At 47.0% G+C, this 22,542-nt stretch overlaps 1 protein-coding gene across 5 annotated transcripts in view; it reads right to left on the reverse strand.

The window, feature by feature from the left end:
• The window catches only part of LOC141107976 (SLAIN motif-containing protein-like), a 58,370-nt gene extending 44,911 nt beyond the window's left edge, over window positions 1-13,459 (reverse strand). For 2 of the 5 annotated variants that reach the window (XM_073599093.1, XM_073599088.1), the window contains exon 1: window positions 13,005-13,128. In XM_073599093.1, the coding sequence (XP_073455194.1) occupies window positions 13,005-13,038 (34 nt within the window). In that variant the 5' untranslated portion in view covers window positions 13,039-13,128. Of the gene's footprint in view, window positions 1-13,004 lie in introns of all 5 variants that reach the window. The other 3 variants (XM_073599092.1, XM_073599089.1, XM_073599090.1) reach the window with 3 other exon arrangements.
• Window positions 13,460-22,542: the final 9,083 nt, after the last annotated feature.

Here is a 22,542-nt window from a genome sequence, read left to right on the forward strand (position 1 = left end):
CTAGGACGGGGACCTGTTCAATGTAAAAGGTTGTCACTACAGATCACAGAAGGAGTGCAATGAGCAGTAAGCACACACAACAGAGGCAGTCCACTCCTTACACCCACTGCAGTATGGGCAGTCACCATACACGTGATAGGACTATCACTTTACACTCCTATGCAAATTCTATTTCAGTGTCACAAAGATTAAATATTTTGTTTTTCAGTTTAACTCATGGATGGCATTGTGTCTCAGGGCTCTTTTGATCGCTGAAAACAATCTTGGACACCTGTGATAATTAGATTAAAAAAAAAAAAAAAACTACTAAAAGAGGGTGTTCCACATTATTAAGCAGAGCACCATTTTCAAGAAATATGGGGACGAAAAAGGATCTCTCTGCTGCTGAAGAGTGAAATAATTCAATGCCTTGGACCAGGTATGAAAACATTAGTTATTTCACGAAAACTTAAGCGTGATCATCGCACTATTAAGAGATTTGTGACTGATTCAGAGCACAGACTGTTTCGTGCAGATAAAGGCACATTGAGGAAGATTTCTGCCGGATCCATGCATCAGATCAAGAGGGCAGCTGCTAAAACACCATTACATAGCAGCAAATAGATATTTGAAGCTGCTGGTGCCTCTGGAGTCCCACAGACATCAAGGTGTAGAGTCCTCAAGAGTCTTGCATAAACTTTTCATTCGCCCACCACTAACCAATGCTCACAAGCAGAAACGGCTGCATTGGGCAGAAAAATACATAAAGACTAAATTTTCAAACAGTCCTGTTCACTAATGAGTGCCATATCCACTACTCCATCCCTGGATGGAGTAGTGGATGGTTGGTGGATGGCCACCCTGTTCCAACAAGTCTGCGATGTCAGCAAGGTGGTGGTGGAGTCATGTTTTGGGCCAGAATCATGGGAAGAGAGCTGGTCGGCCCCTTTAGGGTCCCAGAAGGTGTAAAGATGACCTCTGTAAAGTATGTGGAGTTCCTGACTGACCACTTCCTTCCCTGGTACAGAAGGAAGAACTATGCTTTCTGTAATAAAATCATCTTCATGTATGATAATTAGGGTTGTCCCGATACCACTTTTTTAGGACCGAGTACAAGTACCGATACTTTTTTTCAAGTACTCGCCGATACCGATACTTTTTTTTTAATGTCACGTGACAGTGTTTTTTTCTTCATTTTTTTTTTTTTTTTTTTTAACAGTGCTTGCTTTTTTTGGGGGGGGGGGGGGAGGGGGTGAACGTTGTATGTGTGTTATTTTTTTTTTTTTACAATTTTTATTTTTTACAATAATATTTCTTTTATTCTTTATTGTTTTTTTTTTTTTTTTAATCAGCCCTTTTGGGGGGCTTTGGTGAGATATCAGGGGTCTTAACAGACCTCTGATATCTCCCCCTTGAGACAGAGAAAGAGACAGATAGAGAATCCCCAGTCCCTTTCTCTGCAGCGTCAGCTGCACTGACAATGAATGGAGAGAAGACCGCAGCTTCTCTCCATTCATAAACTGACACATTGTAATCTCGTAATCACAGAAGATTACAATGTTTCAGTTATGTGAATGGACAGAGTCAGCTGACTCTATCCATACACAAAGGAAGGAGGGGGAGGACGGAGGAACTGAAGGAGGAGAACGGAGGGGACAGATAAGAGCAGAACGAGGGGACAGCGGAGAGGGACAGAGGAAAGGAGGGGGCACGGAGGAGGATGCAGTGACAGTCAGCGGTGACCGATCACCGCTGTATGTCACTAAAGCTGGTGAAAGTCGCTGGGGGAGAATCTTGTAACTCCCCCACGCGCCGATCACAGCTGACAGTCTAGGTATCGGGGGAAGCATCGGGAGCATTTGCCCGAGTACAAGTACTTGGGCAAATGCTCGGTATCGGTGCCGATACCGATACTAGTATCGGTATCGGGACAACCCTAATGATAATGCACCATCTCATGCTGCAAAGAATACCTCTGCATCAATGGCTGCTATGGGGATAAAAGGAGAGAAAGTAATGGTGTGGCCTCCATCCTCCCCTGACCTCAAACCTATTGAGAGAACCTTTGGAGCATCCTCAAGCAAAAAGATCTATTAGGGTGGGAGGCAGTTTACATCCAAACAGCAGCTCTGGGAGCCTATTCTGACATCTTGCAAACAAATTCAAGCAGAAACTGTCCAAAAACTCAAGTCCAATGGATGCAAGACTTATGAAGCTGCTATCAAATAAGGGGTTCTATGTTAAAATGTAACGTGACCAGTTAAAATGTTTTAGGTGTCCTTTTATGAAACTGAGATCAGCGGCGATCCCGAGTCTCACCGCTGATCTCAGCGCTTTACCAGTTTATGAAACTGAGATAATCAGCGGAGAACATGTTCTCCGCTGATTATCTCAGCACAGTGAGAATTCACAGAAACGGCCAGTTTATGAAGGTGCGATCTCCACACCTCACTGGCGATCTGTGACAGAATTCTCACTTTCTGATTCACCATTTCAGAAGTGGAGAATCAGAGTGAGAAGCCTGAAACTGGCTGATATTCTGGAGAAAGAAAGAAGTCTTTTGACTTCTTTCTTTCACCAAACAGTCAGAGCACACCTTCCCCACCATTACACACCCCAAAACCAGCAGGATAGGAATTTATAGTGTATATATATATATATATATATATATATATATATATATATATATATATATATATATATATATATATATATATATATATATATATATATATATATATATATATATATACATATATACATATATATATGTATGTATGTATGTATGTATGTATGTATGTATGTATGTATATATATATATATATATATACATACATATATATATAGAGATATATATATATATATATATATATCTCTATATATATATCTACATCTATATATATATATATATATATATATAGCTATATATAGATACATATATATATATATATATATATGTATCTATATATAGCTATATATATATATTTTTTTTTTTTAGATGTTCACGTCTCTGGCTGGGTTCACACTTGTGCGATGCGTGAACCAGCGTGATTCCTGTGCGGGTTTTCACATCGCACCTACATTGACATCTGCGCACCACTGCGGGTGTCAATGTAAAGTTAATGACACCCCCAGATCATTTCACAGATCGCAGTGCGAACTATGTAATGGTGCAGGAATCGGATCGCATGGGTGTTCACACCCATGCGATCCGATTCCAGTGCGGACCAAATAAAGGGTCCTGTACCATTTTGGTGCAAATGCAATATGATTTAGGGCCAGTTCCCACTGCTGCGGTGTCCGAGATCGGATGTGATTCGCACCGCAGTGCAAAATCACATCCGATCTCTGTGCGATGCGATTTCAGCCATACAGATAGTATTGCTAAATTTGCATTGCCCTCGGACCAAACTCTTACAGGACCCTTTTTTTGGTCCACAGCAGAATCGGATTGCATGGGTGTTCACACCCATGCGATTCGATTACTGTCCGAGTTTGCAGATCGCACTGCGATATGCGAACTGATTTGGGGGTGTTAACTTTTAGGCCCAGTTCACACTTGTGCGATGCCGGACATCGCACAGGCATCGCATGTTATTTGCAGCACACTGCCATTCACATTACATGCGATGTCTGTGCGGTGCGATATCAGCTGTACAGATAGTATGGCTGATATCGCACCGCATTCGGTGCAAACACGCACAGGACCCTTTTTTCTGTTCGGACCAGAATCGGATCGCATGTGTGTTCACACATATGCGATCCGATTCATGTCCGAACTGTCAGTTCGCAGTGCGATATGCAAGCTGATCTGGGGGTGTCCTTAACAATGTATTGACGCTCCCCAGCGATTCGCATATGGCAGTGTGAACTGACATGCGAGTCGGTGCGATGCGGGAACCCGCAGTGGATTCGCAGTGTTCTCGCATCGCACCAGTTTATCAATTTTTATGTTTATCTATAATGAAATATATTTTACTTTAATTTATTAATAAATATTTATACTTGTATACTTTATTAAAATTATTTTTTTAATGATTATAAATGTATTTTGCATTTATATGAATGGTGTATAGCTGCATTACATATGTGCATTACATTCATTTACTATACACCATTCACATTTAAATAGGGACATGTATGATCTTTAAATATTGATAAAAACAATGTTTTTTTTATAATTAGGTTAATGTATATTGTGTAGGGGGAATTTAACTTTATTATTTTATTAATATGTTGGGGAATAATGTGTGCTGATTTGTGTTAAACTTTTGTATTTTATGGTTCCTCATACTGTAATCCCGCTATATCACGCGAGATTACAGTGAGAGGAGCCATTCTCAGGAGTTCCCGGCGTTTGTAGATCGCTCCTCAACTCAACATGAGAAGCGATCTACACACTTTCATAAACAGGCACTCAGAGGAGAGCGATCTCCTCTGAGAATGCCTGAGAACTGAAAAGCGGTATTTTACCGCACTTTCATAAAAGGACACCTAAAAACTTAAAATGTTGTTCAAAGTTTGATTGAAATAGCTTTCGATTTCAGTAAATATGCTGCAAACACAACAAATGACAATTTTCAGTTCTTTACAACCTATAAAGTGTTTTGAAACTTACTGTGTGTAATAATTTGGAACAGTGCATTGTAAGTTTTTTTATTTTGCGCAAAAAAAAAACTATTATTAGGAGGTTTGTTCAATAAAATTTGAATTGTACTCTTGATAGTTGATAACATGAGAACTATGCTGACTGTTGTTTACGTCAATTATTTAGGTAAATGAGAAAAATATCATTGGCATAATAATTTGGAACAGCAATTTTATGTAAGACTGCCGACAGCTTTTCCCAACTGGAGCTTGCCTGGAGTAGGCCACGTTTCCTTGACCAGGCCACTTGTTCATCTAGGGCAGTGGTCTCCAAACTGTGGCCCTTTGCTTGTCTTGATCCGGCCCTTGGGGCACTATTCCTCCCACTGATAAGAGACACAAGGGTCAGCTTTCAGATTTTTATTTTTCTGTCCAACCTTAAAGGGGTTGTAAACTCTCATGTTTTTTCACCTTAATGCATCCTATGCATTAAGGTGAAAAAACACCTGGCAGTCACCGGCCCCCCAGTCCCCTCATTTTACTTACCTGAACCCCTTCATCTCCTCGGCAGTGATGCGCTGTACCTCTCGCCACAGGGTCCCGGCTCTCGATTAGATAGATTGATAGCAGCGCAGCCGTTGGCTCCCGCTGCTGTCAATCAAATCCAATGACGTGGGGGCGGAGCCGAGTCCGGCGTTCGTGTCTGTGGACGCAAATGCTGGACTCAGGAGCGTGCCCACAAAGTAACCCCCTCAGAAGAACGCTTCTCCTCGGGGGTTATCTGATGCGGGGGAGGTGCCACGAGAGTCCCCGGGGAGTCCCAGAAGAGGATGTTCGGGGCCACTCTGTGGAAAATGAGCTGCACAATGGAGGCAAGTATGAGAGGTTTGTTATTTAAAAAAAAAAAAATTAAAAACGATCCTTTACAATCGCTTTACCCACTTCAGCTCCAGAAGGTTTTACCCCCTTCCTGACCAGGCCATTTTTTGCAAAACGGCACTGCATTGTTTTAACTGAAGATTGCACAGGCATGCGAAGCTGTACCCAAATAAAACTTATGTCCTTTTTTCCCCCACAAATAGAGCTTTCTTTTGGTGGTATTTGATCACCTCTGTGGTTTTTATTTTTTGCGCTATAAAAAAAAAAAAAAAAAAAATTTTTTACTTTTTGCTATAAAACATTCCTAATAACTTTTTTTTTTTTTTTAAATAAAATTTCTTCATCAATTTAGGCCAATATTTTTGGTAAATAAGCGTACATTGATACCATCTACAAACCATGGGATAGATTTAGGGACTTATATTGTTTTTAATATTTTGTTACTAGTAATGGCGGCGAGCGACGATTTTTAGCAGGGCTGCGATATTGCGGCGGATAAATCTGACACTAGGTGACGCCTGCTTTCTAACTGTGGGGGGAGGGGATGCACTGGAGGAAAAGAGGTCAGTGTTTTAGCTTGGCTCTCTTTTTTACTCTGACAGAACAGCAGTCTGCCTTGTTTACATAGGCAGACCATCGTTCTGCCTTTCCTCCGAACGATCGGCGTGTCCAGCAGTCATCGCGGCCGCCGGACCCGCTGATTGGCTCTTACTGTGTCCAATCATGGCAGGAGCTGCGTGCCCCCTAGGTTAGCGATTTTGTGCAGCCGGGCCGCCCTGCCACAGTATATATATGTGGTGAGTGGTCCGGAAGCAGTTAATTGAACAAGGTGAAGTTAGAAGCCAATTGGTTACCATGCAGTTTCACCAAATTTTGAACTCTCCAGTTTTAGTAAATCAACCCCACTAGTCTGCCAACCGACACCTACAATGGAGCACTATTCCTCGCAATGACGCCAATGTATGTATGTTAACTTTAGGTGGTGTGGTAGAACTGTGGCTCATCTGCCTGTTCTTACTGCCTCCTGACCACTCCATGTGAAAAAGACTATTGTGAGGGGCTGGACGTAGGCCAGATCAAAAACCACAGGGATGGTCACTTATCAAGCAACCCCACTTTTTTTTCCAGAAACTGGTGACTATTTTAACCACCTCCCACCGCCATATAAATGACGGGCGCAAGGTGGCTCTCTCGTTCTGGGACAATGTCATATGACTTCTCCCTATGGGAGTTTGTGGCGGGACACAGGGCATCCCCGGTCTTGGTAAAGAGCCGATGCCGTGTTCAATCACAGCTCATCACATGTAAACAAGGAAATGCCTGTTATCGACTCTCCTCACACTGACAGCGCAGGAGGAGAGGACAGCCGATCAGCGGTATTTCCTCACAGGGGAGATCGGCACAAATAATCAGGGCACTGAACATCAGTGCAACCCCAGCAGTGCAGGCCAGTCAGTGCAGGAAGAAATTACTTATTTACAAAATTTTATAAAAGCTCATGCAGGCTTTTGAGCTCTTATTTTCTCTGCTTAGAAACTCCCCTCCATGGGTCTCAATGTGTCCATACACACTAGGGGTTTTTTTTAGGCATATGCTCTTACAGGCAGAAAAATAAAAACAAACTCGCATTTTTGAGAGGAGCTAGTGACCCAAAGAGCTCAAAAATGTTTGTTGCAGTTTTTTGTTTTATTTATACAGTGGTTAAGAAAACACTATCTAGAAGGGTTTGTGGGAAAAAAAAAATGCTTATGTTCAAGAGTGTGAAAGCGCTCAATAAAAAACACGAGAAAGAGCAAGCTTCTTCAGGCTTTTATAGGCAGAAATAAAAGCTCAAACACCTGTAAAAGGCAGCTTTTTTGAGCTGCAGTGTGCATGAGCCCTTACAGAAACGAAGTAAAAATTTTTGGTCTTTTGTGTTTTTTGTTTTTTTATCAAAAAATAAAAAACCCAGTGGTGATTAAATACCACCAAGAGATAGCGCGGTCTTTAAAAAAAAATGACAAAAATCGTTGCATGACCGTGCAATTGTCAGAGTGTGACAGTGCTGAAAGCTGAAAAATTGGCCTGGGCAGGAAGGGGGTAAAAGTGCCTGGTATTGAAGCAGTTAAAGATTCATATGGAATGGAAACAACTGAATAGGTTTCATAAAGAAGCAGCCATGTTAATGTTATTCTGATTATAGAACTGTGTACCACATGTTGGGCAGGCCGTGATAAGACAACAAAAATAATGTTATGCAATGTACTCCGATAAGGGAGCAGCTGTGGAATACAGATGAGGGTCCCTTAGTAAAAACAGACGTAACCACTTCCTACAAGGGATAGATATAGAGCAGAAGACAGACATTATCTCCCCAACAGACACAACACTGCGCACTTCACATAATGCTGTCAAACATGAATAAAAGTCATAAAACCAAAAGCCATACAAAGCGGTGTAATGTGACCACAAGGAACGCTTTCCCAGAGTAGTTGGAACAAGTTCCAGCGATCAGCTACTATTCTGAGCCAAAAATTTTCAAATCCCAACATACACTGGAATAGCGGAAATTCTGGTAACCATGTTTTATCCCACATTACCATAACACACCAATCAGAATGGGCCCTGGAAGTTTTTTTTTTTTTTTTTTTTTTACTGTTATGGATAGTTAAAAGGGGGTACCTTTGGGCTGAAACTCTACAGGGACCTAATACACAGCATTATTTTATTAAAGTGATCCAACCAGGAATAACAAAAATAGCCAAAAAGAATGTCAGCGGGATATAGGGCACTAAAGGAGCCCTTGTGGTACTACAGCAATCCACTAGAACAGGAGATCCCAACCCCCGTGACACAGGCCGGTACCGCTCTGTGGCCTGTTGGTAGAAGGGCCACGGTTCATGACATTCCAGTCTGGACTGCAGCCATGCCACTTAGCAGCCTGTGTGTCCTCTCCCGGGGCTCATCCTATCAGCAGGGGGCGGGAGGAGCTGGACAGAGAGCAGGAGGTGGGTAATCACCTTCTAATTAAATAAGTTGGGCAGCTCCCACCCTCCATCCAGACCTGCAGCTCCTCCCACCCCCTGCCCTACTGACAGAATGACATTGTTGGCTGGGGGGGGGGGGGGTCAGAGCAGTTGGGAGGAGGCTGCTCCTAAGAGCTCACAATCTAAATGCTGATTATTTTACATTCTGCTAAGTGCATCCCGAGCATGTGTAATAATTGCAGGGAATGGATTTTATACATTTATTTTCATGTCAGTGAACTGTAGATCAGATGGCAGGCTATGCTTCATCTGTCCCCCACCATCTCTAAACCCACGTTCACATTGGGCCGTTTTGACATGCGATTTGATATGTCAAATCGCCGCCTATGGCACCTTCCAAATCAGTGCACCACCGACTTTGCGGCGCTGCACAGATACCCAAAAGTAGTTCCTGTGCTACTTTTGGCGAATTTGGGGGTGATTTAAATAGACATTTGTGCAGTAACCCGCACAGATGACTGTCAACTCGCCTCTGAAGTCAGACTGAAATGCCAGTTTGAAATCGTGCAGGTTCAGCTGAACTTGCGCGATTTCAAACCGGCTCAGTGTGAAGGTGGGTTAAGGGTGAGAACTGAGCAAACACCGCTGATTGCTCAGTTCTCCCTGCCACTCTGAGCAGATAGCTGGTGACTGTCAGTCACTGCTGTCTGCTCTGCCCCACGCTACCCCCCCCCCCCCCTCACTGGAGTGCTGGCTTGGGCTCTCAACAGCTTGCTGAGAGGCTGAGCCAGCTGCCAGTCCAGGCTCCTGGGTGGATCCCGACCATATGGTCACCATCTTTCCCCAGCCTGGACCGGCTCTGCGACGTCAGCTGACAGTGATCCACAGAAAAAGTACAGCCAAACGAGCTCTGGCTGTACTTCAAGCTTTTGGGTAGAGTAGGGCACAGTCAAAAACCCTGCCAGGCTTTTTGCCATCTGTTTTCCATTGGGAGATTTCCCTTCACTTCCTGTCCTGTAGACACAACTGAAAATGAAAGAAAATGCTCTCAGACAATTGTCATCAAAATAAGTGTCCCCACCTGAAAATTCCCCCCTCAATTGTCATTCAAATTGCGACAGCGCTGAAAGGTGAAAATTGGTCTGGGCAGGAAGGTGTACAATTGCCCAGTATTGAAGTGGTTATTAAGCATTGAGAACATATTCTAATAAATTAACCTCATTATGTGAGACTATTAGAGATCACAGCTAGAACAGTTCCCTTTACAAATCAATGTTTCCACATTTATGATCCCTACAGACCTCTGAAAAGTGACTTGTCCATTATTTAACGTGGACCTTCACTCAGAGCCAACTTCCTTTCCCCTACTTGTGTTCCCTTTGGGATTCCCCACCTAGGTGAGAAAATATAATGGCCTCCCGCAGCCTTCTGAGATATACAAGTCACACATCCAAGGAGGCTGTGGAGCCAAAGTATTGCATTTTCTTTCAGGCCATGTCTTCTACACCAGTGGTTCTCAACCTTGTCCTCAAGTACCCCCAACAGGCCATGTTTGCAGGTTTTCCTTCATCTTGCACAGGTGCTTTAAATCAGAATCAATGCTTGGTATTTTGGACAGCTATTTTATCTAAGAGAAATTCCCAAAACATGACCTTACTTAAGGACAGGGTTGAGAACCATTATTATACACGATGTGTGCCATGTCTGCGCGTGCGTGGGATGGAGGGAACGTCATCAGGGGCCTGGCTGTGCAAACAAGAAGAGATAATGAGCTCCCGATTCAAGATGGTAGAGTGGGATGGAACATGTGACAGGTGAGAAGAGAACGACACAAGATTCACCGGGCTTGTTATAGGTTTATCCTGCATAAGTCTAGGATCACACAATGCTGCTTTCCCAGTCACAGCAGCTTAGTCATTCAAGGTAGCGGTACCTACAGAAAACGCAGGGAGAAAGTCCCTGCGCCTCTTCAAAGAACGCAGCCGCAGGGAAACCGCATATCGCTGTGCAGCTCCCAAAAACCCAGTGCGATTTCCAGTGCATTTAGGTTATGTTCATACCTACGTGGTTTACATTTTACAGTAATAGACAGTCCATTCAACATGATTTCTTATGGGTCACATTCACATTGGTGTGTTTTCTGGAAAGGGTCAGGGACTTTTTTTGCCTGCAGCAGGTTGTGTTTTTGGTTCCATAGACTTCCAAAAAACACAGTGCTATGCATTCTTTATGCATTTTTCTTTGTTTCTCCTGCATGACAACAGACACCTCCCAAAAAAAAAATATAATATAATAAAAAATATATATATATATATATATATATATACACACACACACAAAGCCTAGCCTTACACACCTCCTACACCTGCTCAGATGTGAACCAAAAGCACCATGAAAAGGTAAGTGTGATATGGGACATTCACCGGCCACTTTATTAGGCACACCTGTTCAATTGTTGGTAACACAAATTTGCTCATATGGGAGCAACTCAATGCATTTAGGCATCTAAATGTGGTGAAGACAACTTGGTGAAATTCAAACCCGACATCAGAAAAGGGATTTAAGTGACTTTGAACATGGCATGATTGTTGGTGCCAGACAGGCTGGTCTGAGTATTTTTTTTAAAAACTGCTGATCTACTGGGATTTTTACGCACAACTATCTTTAGGATTTACAGAGAATGGCCCGAAAAAGAGAAAACATCCAGTGAGCGGCAGTTGTGTGGACAAAAATGCCTTATTGATGTCAGAGAAGAATGGGCAGACTGGTTCAAGATGATAGAAAGAAAACAGTAACTTAAATGAGCACTCGTTACAACCAAGGTATGCAGAATACCATCTCTGAATGCACAACACATCAAACCTTGAAGCAGATGGGCTACAGCAGCAGACGACCACACCGGCTGCCACTCCTGTCAGCTGAGAACAGGAAACCGAGGCTCACCAAAATTGAACAATAGAAGATTGGAAAAACGTTGCCTGGTCTGATGAGTCTTGATTTCAGCTGTGAAATTCAGATAAGGTCAGAATTTGTCGAAAACAACATGAAAGCATGGATCCATCCTGCCTTGTATCAATGGTTCAGGCTGGTGGTGGTGTAGTGGTGTGGGGGATATTTTCTTGGCACACTTTGGGTCTCTTAGTACTAATTGAGCAGTGTTTAAACACCACGGCCTTCCTGAGTATTGTTACTGACCATGTCCATCCCTTTAGTGTCGGTCACACGGAGGCGGCACGACTGCCTCAGGCAACCTGGACACCACAGGAGTGGCGACTTGCAAAACGACTTCTGTATAGAAGTCTATGCAAGTCGCCCCCAAAGTCATACAGGAACCTTTTTCTAAGTCGGAGTGACTTGAGTCGCTCCTATTAGAACGGTTCCATTGTACAGAACGGGACGCTACTTGTCAGGCGGCTAAGTCACCACCTGACAAGTCACTCCAGTGTGAACCGGCTCTTATGACTACAGTGTCCCCATCTTCTGATGGCTCCTTCCAGTAGGATAATACACCATGTCACAAAGATCAGATCATCTCACCACTGGACAATGAGATCACTGGACTCCAATGGCCTCCACACTCACCAGATCTCATCCAATAAACACACCTCCCAACTTTTTGAGATGGGAATGAGGGACACCTACCAGCAAAAGTATGCAGGCATAGGACACACCCCCTTGCCACGCCCCTTAAAGGAGAATTGTACAAAAAAAACCACGATTGGTTAAACCCACAAGTGCTTTTTTACCACTACTATTACTTTATATTGGCGTCTGGAATTTACAAATGCAGCAATTTAGAAATCAGAAGGTTTAGCACTGGGAAATACTTTTTGATAGATAAAAAGTGCATTTTATATACAACAATATAGATCAGACCAAAATGAGGGACAAATGAGGAGGAATGAGGGACATTGCTCCAAATCAGGGACAGTCCTTCAAAATCAGGGACAGTCGGCAGCTATGCAATTGAGCACCTTTAGGATGTGGTGGAACGGGAGATTTACATCATGGATGTGCAGCCAACAAATCTGCAGCAACTGCGTGATGCTATCATGTCAATATGTACCAAAATCTCTGAGGAATGTTTCTAACACCTTGTTGAATCTATGCCATGAAGAATGAAGGCAGTTCTGAAGGCAAAACAGGGGGTCCAAGCCGGTACTATCAGGGTGAACCTAATAAAGTGTCCGGAGGGTGTACAGAGGACATTCCTTCCAGGGAGATCTATTATACAGATCAGAGGATGAGGACTGCACAGGTACCATGTGTGGCCCTCAGTAGACAGGGTGGGTATTAAAGCCATGCAATGTGCCAACATGTACTGTAGGTAGCCTGGCATTGTCCTTGGCACACCATCCCCGGTCCCTGTACAATCCCGGTGCTCGGTGATGACGTCACAGTGTACCGGAGGTGTTGCTCCTCCCCTGTACGGGGGAGATCAATGATCAGACATGCACCTTGAGGGGGATGCCCCCTGTACAGTGTGCTGTCCATAGCCGTCCATTGTGTGCGGTGCACCGGATGGAGTCCTCCCAGACACACAATGGACAGAAGCCCCCCTCCTCCCCGGGGATCACACACTCTCCATCCTACCTCGCCGCATCCCGGCTCTCCGCTCCTCTTCCATCCCAGCCACACTCTCCTCCCCCTCCGCCTCCCGTGAACCTGTCACCGGGCGCGCTCCCCCTCACCTCCGATCAGCACAGCTGCAGCATCTCGCGGGAACGCGCTCCGTTCATCTCAGTAGCACTTGTCGGCGAGCAGCCGGGTGGGCGGGGCCAGCCACCTTCGAGTACAAACACAGAGCAGGGGGCGGGGCCGGATCACATCTAAAGCTGGAAATGAGATAGGCGAAGAAAAGGGCGGGGCTGTGTGTTTAGCGGCACTATTAAAGGGAAGGGGCGGGGCCTGGCTGGTTTGTTGAGTTTTTTTTTTTTTTTTTTTTTTTGAATGGAGCAGGTGCGGCTGAGGGGGCCGTTATATACAACGAGGCCGGTGGGTGGAAGGAGGAGGACAGAGCGGTATTCGGCTGCTCTTCAGGATTAGTGGAAACATTTGTATTCAGGGATAGAATAGTGGGGTATAGAATCCTACACTCCACACAAATAATCGTTATTAGGAGATGATGACCTTGTATGACCCCCTTCCAGACATCCCAACCTGCAAAAGCTCACTTCAGGAAGGTGACGCTTCACGCCAACCCCCACCCCAATTAAATACAGCCTGATCAGTGCCAATTAAATGCAGCTATACCAGTGCAGACATCTCAAGTCTCCTGCGACTCACGGGAGTCTCCCACATTTGACAGCAGGCTCACGAATACCTGCGATTGCGGCACAATCTCCTGCCTGAGAGCCTGCCTGCACTGTCACCCACTGCCACAGGAGGCGTTTGAACAGCGGCTGCGAACGAAGCTCCAGAGCTCGGCTCTCATTGGTCCATTGGCAGTGCCTGCGTCAGCGAAAGGAGGCAGGCGGGCCCATGCGGTAAAATCATTCCCGTGCGTGCGCGATTGGTTGCTAGGCTCGGCTAGTTTGCCTAGCAACTGAGCGTATTGAGGCAGGGTCACGTGATGTTTCTGCACATGCGCCACAGAATAGCTGAGTTTACGATAAGCTGTTGTCTCATGTTGCCAAGGCGCATTCATGTAGGTGAGGGGCGGATAGTTACATGAAGGGGGCAGATTTTTAAATGGTGGTGGGGGTGGAGCTTTTATCGATGTCCAAACAAAGCTGCAAAAGAAATCTTCAATATAGAAAAAGCTGCCCTTCAGTTGACTAAAATGAATAGCAGATAAAGATTTCTTTTGCAGATTTGTTTGGCCATCAAACTGGATCCTTCATGTAAAGTCCAAACAACACATCTATCAGATTTACTGAATGAGGCCCAAGTGAAGTGGTATCCTTCATCATCAATAATAACAATCATCGGGCATTGTTCTCTTATATACACACAACCCTCCCCATATCCTCTTACCCAGTTTTACATACAGTTCAAGCATGGCTCCGGTCCCCTCCCTTTCCAGGAACTTTCACTGCTGCTTCGTGGCTGCTTTTTTGTTTTCCCTGCAAAGCTTTATTTGTAAGACCAAAACACTGTGCTGCTCCTGTGGGCGGCACATGCGCAGAAACATCACGTGACCCCGCCTCAGTATGCTCAGTTGCTAGGCAAATTAGCCAAGCCTAGCAACCAATCGCAGCGCACGCATGGGAATGATTTCACCACACAGGCCCGCCTCACTCTTCCCTCCTTTCGCTGACGCAGACACCACCCATTGACCAATGGGAGCCGAGCTCGGGAGCTTTGTTTCGCAGCCAATGTTCAAACACCTCCTGTGGCAGTGGGTGACAGTGCAGGCAGGCTCAGCCAGGAAGTTGTGCCTCACTCGCGGGTGTCCGTGAGCCTGCTGTCAAATGCGGGAGAGTCCCACGAGTTGAGGGAGACTTGAGATGTCTGCCCTTCGGTTGGTGACTGGGCTCTGACCCTTCCATGTGTTCCGTTCCTTCACAATGGTGTCATCAGTTCAGTCAAGCTTTTTTGCTAAGGCCTCATTCACACGTCAATTACATGTATGACCTGTCCCAGGCCGTGTTTTATTGGCATGTAAGGGGGCACGGGATGGTTGTTGGGTAGGTGGGTGTTGATGAACCTTTTCTCCATACTTCTCACTAACTCGTTGGGGACCAAGTTCTGGGTCACATGAGAGGACTATCTCTCTGGGGTAGGTTCTTAGGGCTATGCCAGGCAGCTAGCACAGAGGTAACGCCTCACCCAAAGCCATGGTCACCAATTCCCGGGACCAGGCGGGGGACATGGTCAGGTGAAGAATCAAACATTAAGGCAGTCCTCCAACTTAGAGGCAAGCCACTTGTGTGTAGTGTTCTAAGCGGAGTTTCTCCAGAAGATGTCCTCCCTTGTCCTACACACTTGCACAGATTTATGTGTTGTATTAGGAAGGGCATATGGAGCCAGTCCATCAGTCAACGTACCTCTGTTGCCTTACTCTCAGTAACAGAATGGGGCCCCGCTGAGCACTTAGCGCAGACCTTATGCATGCTCTCACTTAAAGTGACACTAAAGGTATTTTTTTAATTTTTTTAAAAATAACAAACATGTCATACTTGCCTCCACAATGCAGCTCATTTTGCACACGGTGGCCCCGATCCTGTTCTTCTGGGGTCCCTCAGCGGCTCTCCCGTTTCCTCCCCGCATCAGATAACCCCCTGGGGGGGGGGGTTACCTTGCGGGCGCTCCCGGAATGGCAGCGAGAGCCAATGGCTGCGCTGCTATCAATCTATCCAATCAACAGCTGAGAACCCCCTAGCAGAGAGAAGGTGCACCCCTGTGGGACAAGTTTGAGGGTTCAGGTATGTAAAATGGGGGGGGTCACTGCATAGGATGTATTAAGGTGAAAAAACACTTACCTTTACAACCCCTTTAAAAGAAAAGGAAGAGTTTTTGGGGTTTTTTTAGGTTCATATGCCACCAAAAGAAAGCTCTGTGGGGGAAAATAAAGGACGTCAATTTTGTCTGAGCACAGTGATGCACAATTGTCAGTTAAAGTGACGCTGTGCTGTTTCACAAAAAATAGCCCGGTAATTAAGCAGGATAATCTTCCGGGGCTGAAGTGGTTACCTAGGGGTGGGCTCCCTCCAGGAATACCTGCCCTTATGCCGCGTACACACGAGCGGACTTTCTATCCTACTTGGTCCGGCACACTTTCCGACGGACTTTGTCCGCCAGGTGCGCCGGACTTTAAAACGAACGGACTTGCCCACACACGCCGGGATTTTCCGGCGGGCTAAGTCCGCCCGTCTTTCCGACGGACTTTCGCCGGAGTTCCGGCGGACTTTCAGAATGAACGGACTTGCCCACACACGGACAAGTCCGTTCATTTTGAACGTGACTCAGGTGCGACGGGACTAGAGAAGGATGTCAATCTTGCCGCTTTTATCGGCGAGATTGACACCTTGCTAGCCCCGTCGCGGGGCATACCAGGCCCTTAGGTCTGGTATGGATTATAAAGGGGAACCCCGCTACGCCGAAAAAACGGCGTGGGGTCCCCCTAAAATCCATACCAGACCCCGATCCGAGCACGCAGCCTGGCCGGTCAGGAAAGGGGGTGGGGACGAGCGAGCGCCCCCCCCCCTCCTGAACCGTACCAGGCCGCATGCCCTCAACATGGGGACAGGGTGCTTTGGGGGAGGGGGGCGCCCTGCGCCCCCCCCCCCCAAAGCACCTTGTCCCCATGTTGATGAGGACAAGGGCCTCTTCCCGACAACCCTGGCCGTTGGTTGTCGGGGTCTGCGGGCGGGGGCTTATCGGAATCTGGGAGCCCCCTTTAATAAGGGGGCCCCCAGATCCCGGCCCCCCACCCTATGTAAATGAGTATGGGGTACATGGTACCCCTACCCATTTACCTAGGAAAAAAGTGTAAGTAATAAAACACACTACACAGGTTTTTAAAATATTTTATTAAACAGCTCCGGGGGGGGATCTTCCTCCGGCTTCGGGGGTCTTCTTCCGGCTTCGGGGGTCCCTCCGCTTCATCTTCTCCCGGCGTCCGGTTGGTTCTTCTCCGCTCTCCGGCCTCTTCTCCCGGTGTCGCAGGTCTTCGGCCGGCCCCTCCGCTCTCTTCATGTAGCTTTATTGCGAGCGGAGGTCCGGACTTCTGGGCTTCTTGGCTTCTTGGCTTCTCTTCTCTTCTCTTCCCCCAGATGTTGACACGACGCTCTCTCCGGCTGGACTGGTCTCTGAGGGCTGCGTTGTGACTTATATAGGCGGAGACCCCGCCCCCATATGATGTCACAGTCCCTGGGCATGCTGGGACTGTGACGTTTTAGGGGGCGTGGTCGACCACGCCCCCTAAAACGTCACAGTCCCAGCATGCCCAGGGACTGTGACATCATATGGGGGCGGGGTCTCCGCCTATATAAGTCACAACGCAGCCCTCAGAGACCAGTCCAGCCGGAGAGAGCGTCGTGTCAACATCTGGGGGAAGAGAAGAGAAGAGAAGCCAAGAAGCCAAGAAGCCCAGAAGTCCGGACCTCCGCTCGCAATAGAGCTACATGAAGAGAGCGGAGGGGCCGGCCGAAGACCTGCGACACCGGGAGAAGAGGCCGGAGAGCGGAGAAGAACCAACCGGACGCCGGGAGAAGATGAAGCGGAGGGACCCCCGAAGCCGGAAGAAGACCCCCGAAGCCGGAGGAAGATCCCCCCCCGGAGCTGTTTAATAAAATATTTTAAAAACCTGTGTAGTGTGTTTTATTACTTACACTTTTTTCCTAGGTAAATGGGTAGGGGTACCATGTACCCCATACTCATTTACATAGGGTGGGGGGCCGGGATCTGGGGGCCCCCTTATTAAAGGGGGCTCCCAGATTCCGATAAGCCCCCGCCCGCAGACCCCGACAACCAACGGCCAGGGTTGTCGGGAAGAGGCCCTTGTCCTCATCAACATGGGGACAAGGTGCTTTGGGGGGGGGGGGCGCAGGGCGCCCCCCTCCCCCAAAGCACCCTGTCCCCATGTTGAGGGCATGCGGCCTGGTACGGTTCAGGAGGGGGGGGGGCGCTCGCTCGTCCCCACCCCCTTTCCTGACCGGCCAGGCTGCGTGCTCGGATCGGGGTCTGGTATGGATTTTAGGGGGACCCCACGCCGTTTTTTCGGCGTAGCGGGGTTCCCCTTTATAATCCATACCAGACCTAAGGGCCTGGTATGCCCCGCGCTCGCCGCAATAGGAAGATTTGTTTTTCCTATTGCAGCGAGCGCGAGATGCAATACCATCCCCTCGTGTCGTATTTGGTCCGTCGGACCAGCCTACACACGAGCGGGCTTTCCGTCGGACCAGCACACACACGAGCGGACTTTCCGCCCGAAACTGAGTCCGACGGAAAGATTTCAAACATGTTTAAAATCTAGGTCCGGCGGGCTTTTGGGAAGAAGTCCGCCGGAAAAGTCCGCCGCCGCCCACACACGGGCGGATTGTCCGGCACACTCTGGTCCGCCGGACCAAGTATGCCGGAAAGTCCGACCGTGTGTACGCGGCATTAAATTGGTTCTAAAGGCAGAAGGTTATTTTATGCATTGAGATAAAACAACCTGCCGTGGCTTGTGTGCCCCCATAGCAAGCTGCTTGCTGTGGGGGCAGGAGGGAGGGGCCTGGAACGCCGGCGAGGAACCTGAGAAGAGTAGGATCTGGGCTGCTCTGTGCAAAATATTTACACAGAGCAGGTAAGTATAACATGTTTGGTATTTTTAAACAAAAAAAGGACTTTAATATAACTTTAATCTATCCATTCTTATATGTGCTCCTACTATGGAGACTTTGGAAATTTAGAGATGGGACTGCAGTATATACTGAGGTCCCTTGGCCTAAGCACTGCAGCTTACGCATATATTTGCAAATGTATGCAAACAAAACCCTTCTGTTTTTAATGTAAACTGTTTGACAGGGTCAATTTGGTTGTTTTGCAGGCCGGTCGGTAAGTGTGTTTCATGCGCACCTAGCTGCAAAGGCCAGTTATAGATTGGGGCGATTGCCGCTTTTTTGTACATTTGCTCTTAGACTTGCAGGCTAACCTTGTATTGCTGTGATATTCACAGACCCCAATCAGGGCCGGTGCTACCACTAGGCAGACTGCCTAGGGTGCGCTGCTGTCTAGGGCGCCGTAATCCCTCTTGCGGGCCCGGGGAGGTCAATGGGGGGGGGCCCTGGGAAGGACGGCAGGAGCTCCACGGACATACATCTGCTGGGCCTCCCTCCTGAGCAAAGACCAGGAAGTGACATGTATGACGTCACTTCCTGGACCAGCGCTGCCATTCAACTGGAGCTGTGCTCGGGGAAGCAGCTGATGGAACACCATCTGTGTTCCATCAGCTGTAGCGGAGCACAGAGGAGACATCTGGGGTCTAAAAAGCCTGAATGTCTAATAATGAGTACCTGTCACCAATATGCTAGTACATAGGGGACTATTGGTTCCCTATGTGTTAGCAATAAAAGTGTAAAGTAAAAATCTAAAAAAAAAAAAAAAGTTTTAAACATTTAAAGAGACACATAAAAAAAAACCTTTCAGAGCCCCCGCCCCGACACACACACATATGCAAAAGTTATACAAAAATGCATGCGCTTTGGCGCCTGCGATTGTCCTACACATGTTATGTATCACCGCACACGCCGAAGTGAGAGCAATAATTGTAGTATCAGAACCCCTGCATAACGCTAAACTGATGACCTATGGGGGCTTTTAAAGCGTTGCTATGAAAAAATATAGGATACTGAAGTCTTTTGACGTTTCATGGGTGGTCATATGCAAAGCCCCTACAGAGCATCAGTTTAGTGTTATGCAGGAGTTTTGCTGCTAGAATTATTGAATTCATTTTGAAGTTTTATTTTTCCTGGGGGGGGGGGGGTGCTAGTAGCTGGTCGTGCTTAGGGCGCAAAATAGTTTAGCACTGCCCCTGACCCCAATGTGCTATTTCTGACCCTGGTTTCTTAGAGAGACGCCAGAACCCCACATGCACCCCTTGAGTGACTTCAGACCAGGTCTTGAGCAGTTGAAACAACTTCACTGAATTTTTGGTAGAACATGTATAACATGCAGTAACGTTTTTTTCTTAACTGTGGCTTCCCCAGGTTACCTGCACAAGTGAAGTCCCTTAGAGAAAAGTACACGTTTGGTGGTGCTCTAACAGAGAAGATCATGTACCAGGTGTCTTCTAGCGAATCGGAGTTCCATAGGTCCCAGAAAGTTTTTAGTGTAGCTTCCCCATGCATTTCCCCAAATGTTCCTCGAAGCACCTAGGATCTGGACCTCTTTCCTTTTACACAACACGGCAGGGAGGCTGGACCCGAACGAAAGCCTGTGCACACACACATCGGGGAAAAGGCAGCAAAGCATTAACCCTCCTCCCCGACCTGGGAAGCCAGGTGCTAACTACATGTCAGAAACCATAAAATCAGACCGAGACAGAAGTACAGTTAAATCACACTTGTTTAATAATAAAAGTAAAAAGAACAAACATAACCAAAACATAGCCAAAGTTCAAAAACCGGAATGGATAGTCAGTCAAGCCAGAAGTCGAGGATCAACGTAGTGAAACAACAAGCAGGATCTGGAGCCAGAAGGGATGTCAGTAATGCAAGTCTTTAAACAGGAACGCAGGAGATCGTCTCTGTGATGTTGACCAAGGCGAAAGCAGAGATCCTCTGGACTGGACGGCTTAAGTAGGCAGGACTGACGAGCAGGATATTATCAACAGCTGAGTAACTGTGGAGAGAGATGGGAGCTGGCAATTAGCTGACAGCTGAGCAGCCAGCTCAGAGAAGGAAGGGCTGGGCCCAGCCCTGAAAATACCCCCTCAACGACCCCTACCCCTCGGAGGACCACCAGGCTTGAAGGGAAAACGTCTATGGAAATCACGGAAGAGGACAGGGGCATGTACGTCCGAGGATGAGACCCAAGAGCGTTCCTCCGGACCATACCCTTTCCAATGCACCAGGTACTGTATGCACCCATGGAACCTACGGGAGTCAACAATGGACTGTACTTTATACTCCTCATAGTTCTCAACCTGTACAGGGTGAGGACGTGGCACCGAGGTGGTAAAGACCAAAGGTTATAAGGAGACATGAAATACATTCGAAATACGCATATTAGAAGGAAGGTCTAATGCGTAAGCCACTGGGTTAATCCTGCGAAGAATATGGAAAGGCCCAATAAACCGAGGTGCGAACTTCAGTGAGGGAACACGAAGTCGGAGGTTGCGAGATGACAGCCAGACCTTGTCCCCAACCTGGTAGGAAGGCGCAGGCAGGCGTCTGCGGTCAGCATGGAGTCTGTACCTATTATTAGCATGATGCAAAGCCTGTTGGACTTGTGCCCAAGTGGAACGAAGACCACGGAGATGCTCCTCTAATGCAGGAATATTCTGCGGAACAAACAAGTCAGGCAGCATGGAAGATTGGAAACCATAATTCGCCATAAACGGAGACAATCGGGAAGCAGAATTCAAGGCACTGTTGTGAGCAAACTCTGCCCACAGTAATAGGTCTGACCAGTTGTTATGATGGTCAGAAATATAGCAACGTAGGAATTGCTCCAAGGACTGACTGGCTCGTTCTGCGGCCCCATTAGACTGCAGGTGATACGCAGAGGAGAAAGCAAGTTGAACTCCCAACTGTGCACAAAAGGCTCGCCAGAACTGGGACACAAACTGACTACCCACCTCAGGTAGCCCATGTAAGCAAAAGATCTCCCGAGCAAAAATGGAAGCCAGCTCCTTAGAAGTGGGCAACTTCTTAAGTGGAATACAATGACACATCTTTGCGAACCGGTCAACCACCATAAGGATAACTGTGTTGCCAGTTGGGTAACTCCACAATGAAATCCATAGACAGGTGGGTCCAGGGCCTCTCTCCATTGGGTATGGGTTGTAGGAGGTCCACTGAAAGGTGTCATGGAGTCTTACTCTGAGCACACACGGAACAGGCAGCTACGAAGGCAGTTACATCAGCACATAGACTAGGCCACCAGAATTGTTGGGAAATGGCCCAAACAAGTTGATTCTTCCCAAGGTGGCCAGCAGCCTTGGGAGAGTGGTAAGTCTGGAGCACGGCAGTACGCAGACTCTCTGGGACAAAGCAGTGGTCACATGGTTTCTCAGGAGGAGCATGGACCTGAGCAGCAAGAATTTTGTCACCCAAAGGAGAAGCGAGACTGGTGTGAACCGTAGCCAGAATACGATCAGGAGGAATCACAGAAACTGAAACCCACTCCAACTTGGAAGTGGAGGAAAATTGTCATGACAAGGCGTCAGCCCTTACATTCTTAGTACCGGGTCTCCGGAGACCAACTCTGTGGGTTGCCGTCCTTTCTGGTCATATCAGTCAGGGGCTTAACCAGAGATGAGAAGTTACGAATAAACTTCCGATAATAGTTGGCAAAGCCCAGGAAACGCTGCAGAGGACGTAAACCCATGGGTTGGGGTCACTGTACTACTGCCGAAAGTTTCTTTGGGTCCATTGAAAAACCAGCAGTGGAAATGACATAGCCCAGGAATTTCACAATGGAACTTGCACTTCTCCAGTTTACAATAGAGATTGTTCTCTCTTAGTTTCTGAAGCACACGACA

Source organism: Aquarana catesbeiana, linkage group LG09 (genome assembly GCF_042186555.1).
Source record: "Aquarana catesbeiana isolate 2022-GZ linkage group LG09, ASM4218655v1, whole genome shotgun sequence".
Lineage (NCBI taxonomy): Eukaryota > Metazoa > Chordata > Amphibia > Anura > Ranidae > Aquarana > Aquarana catesbeiana.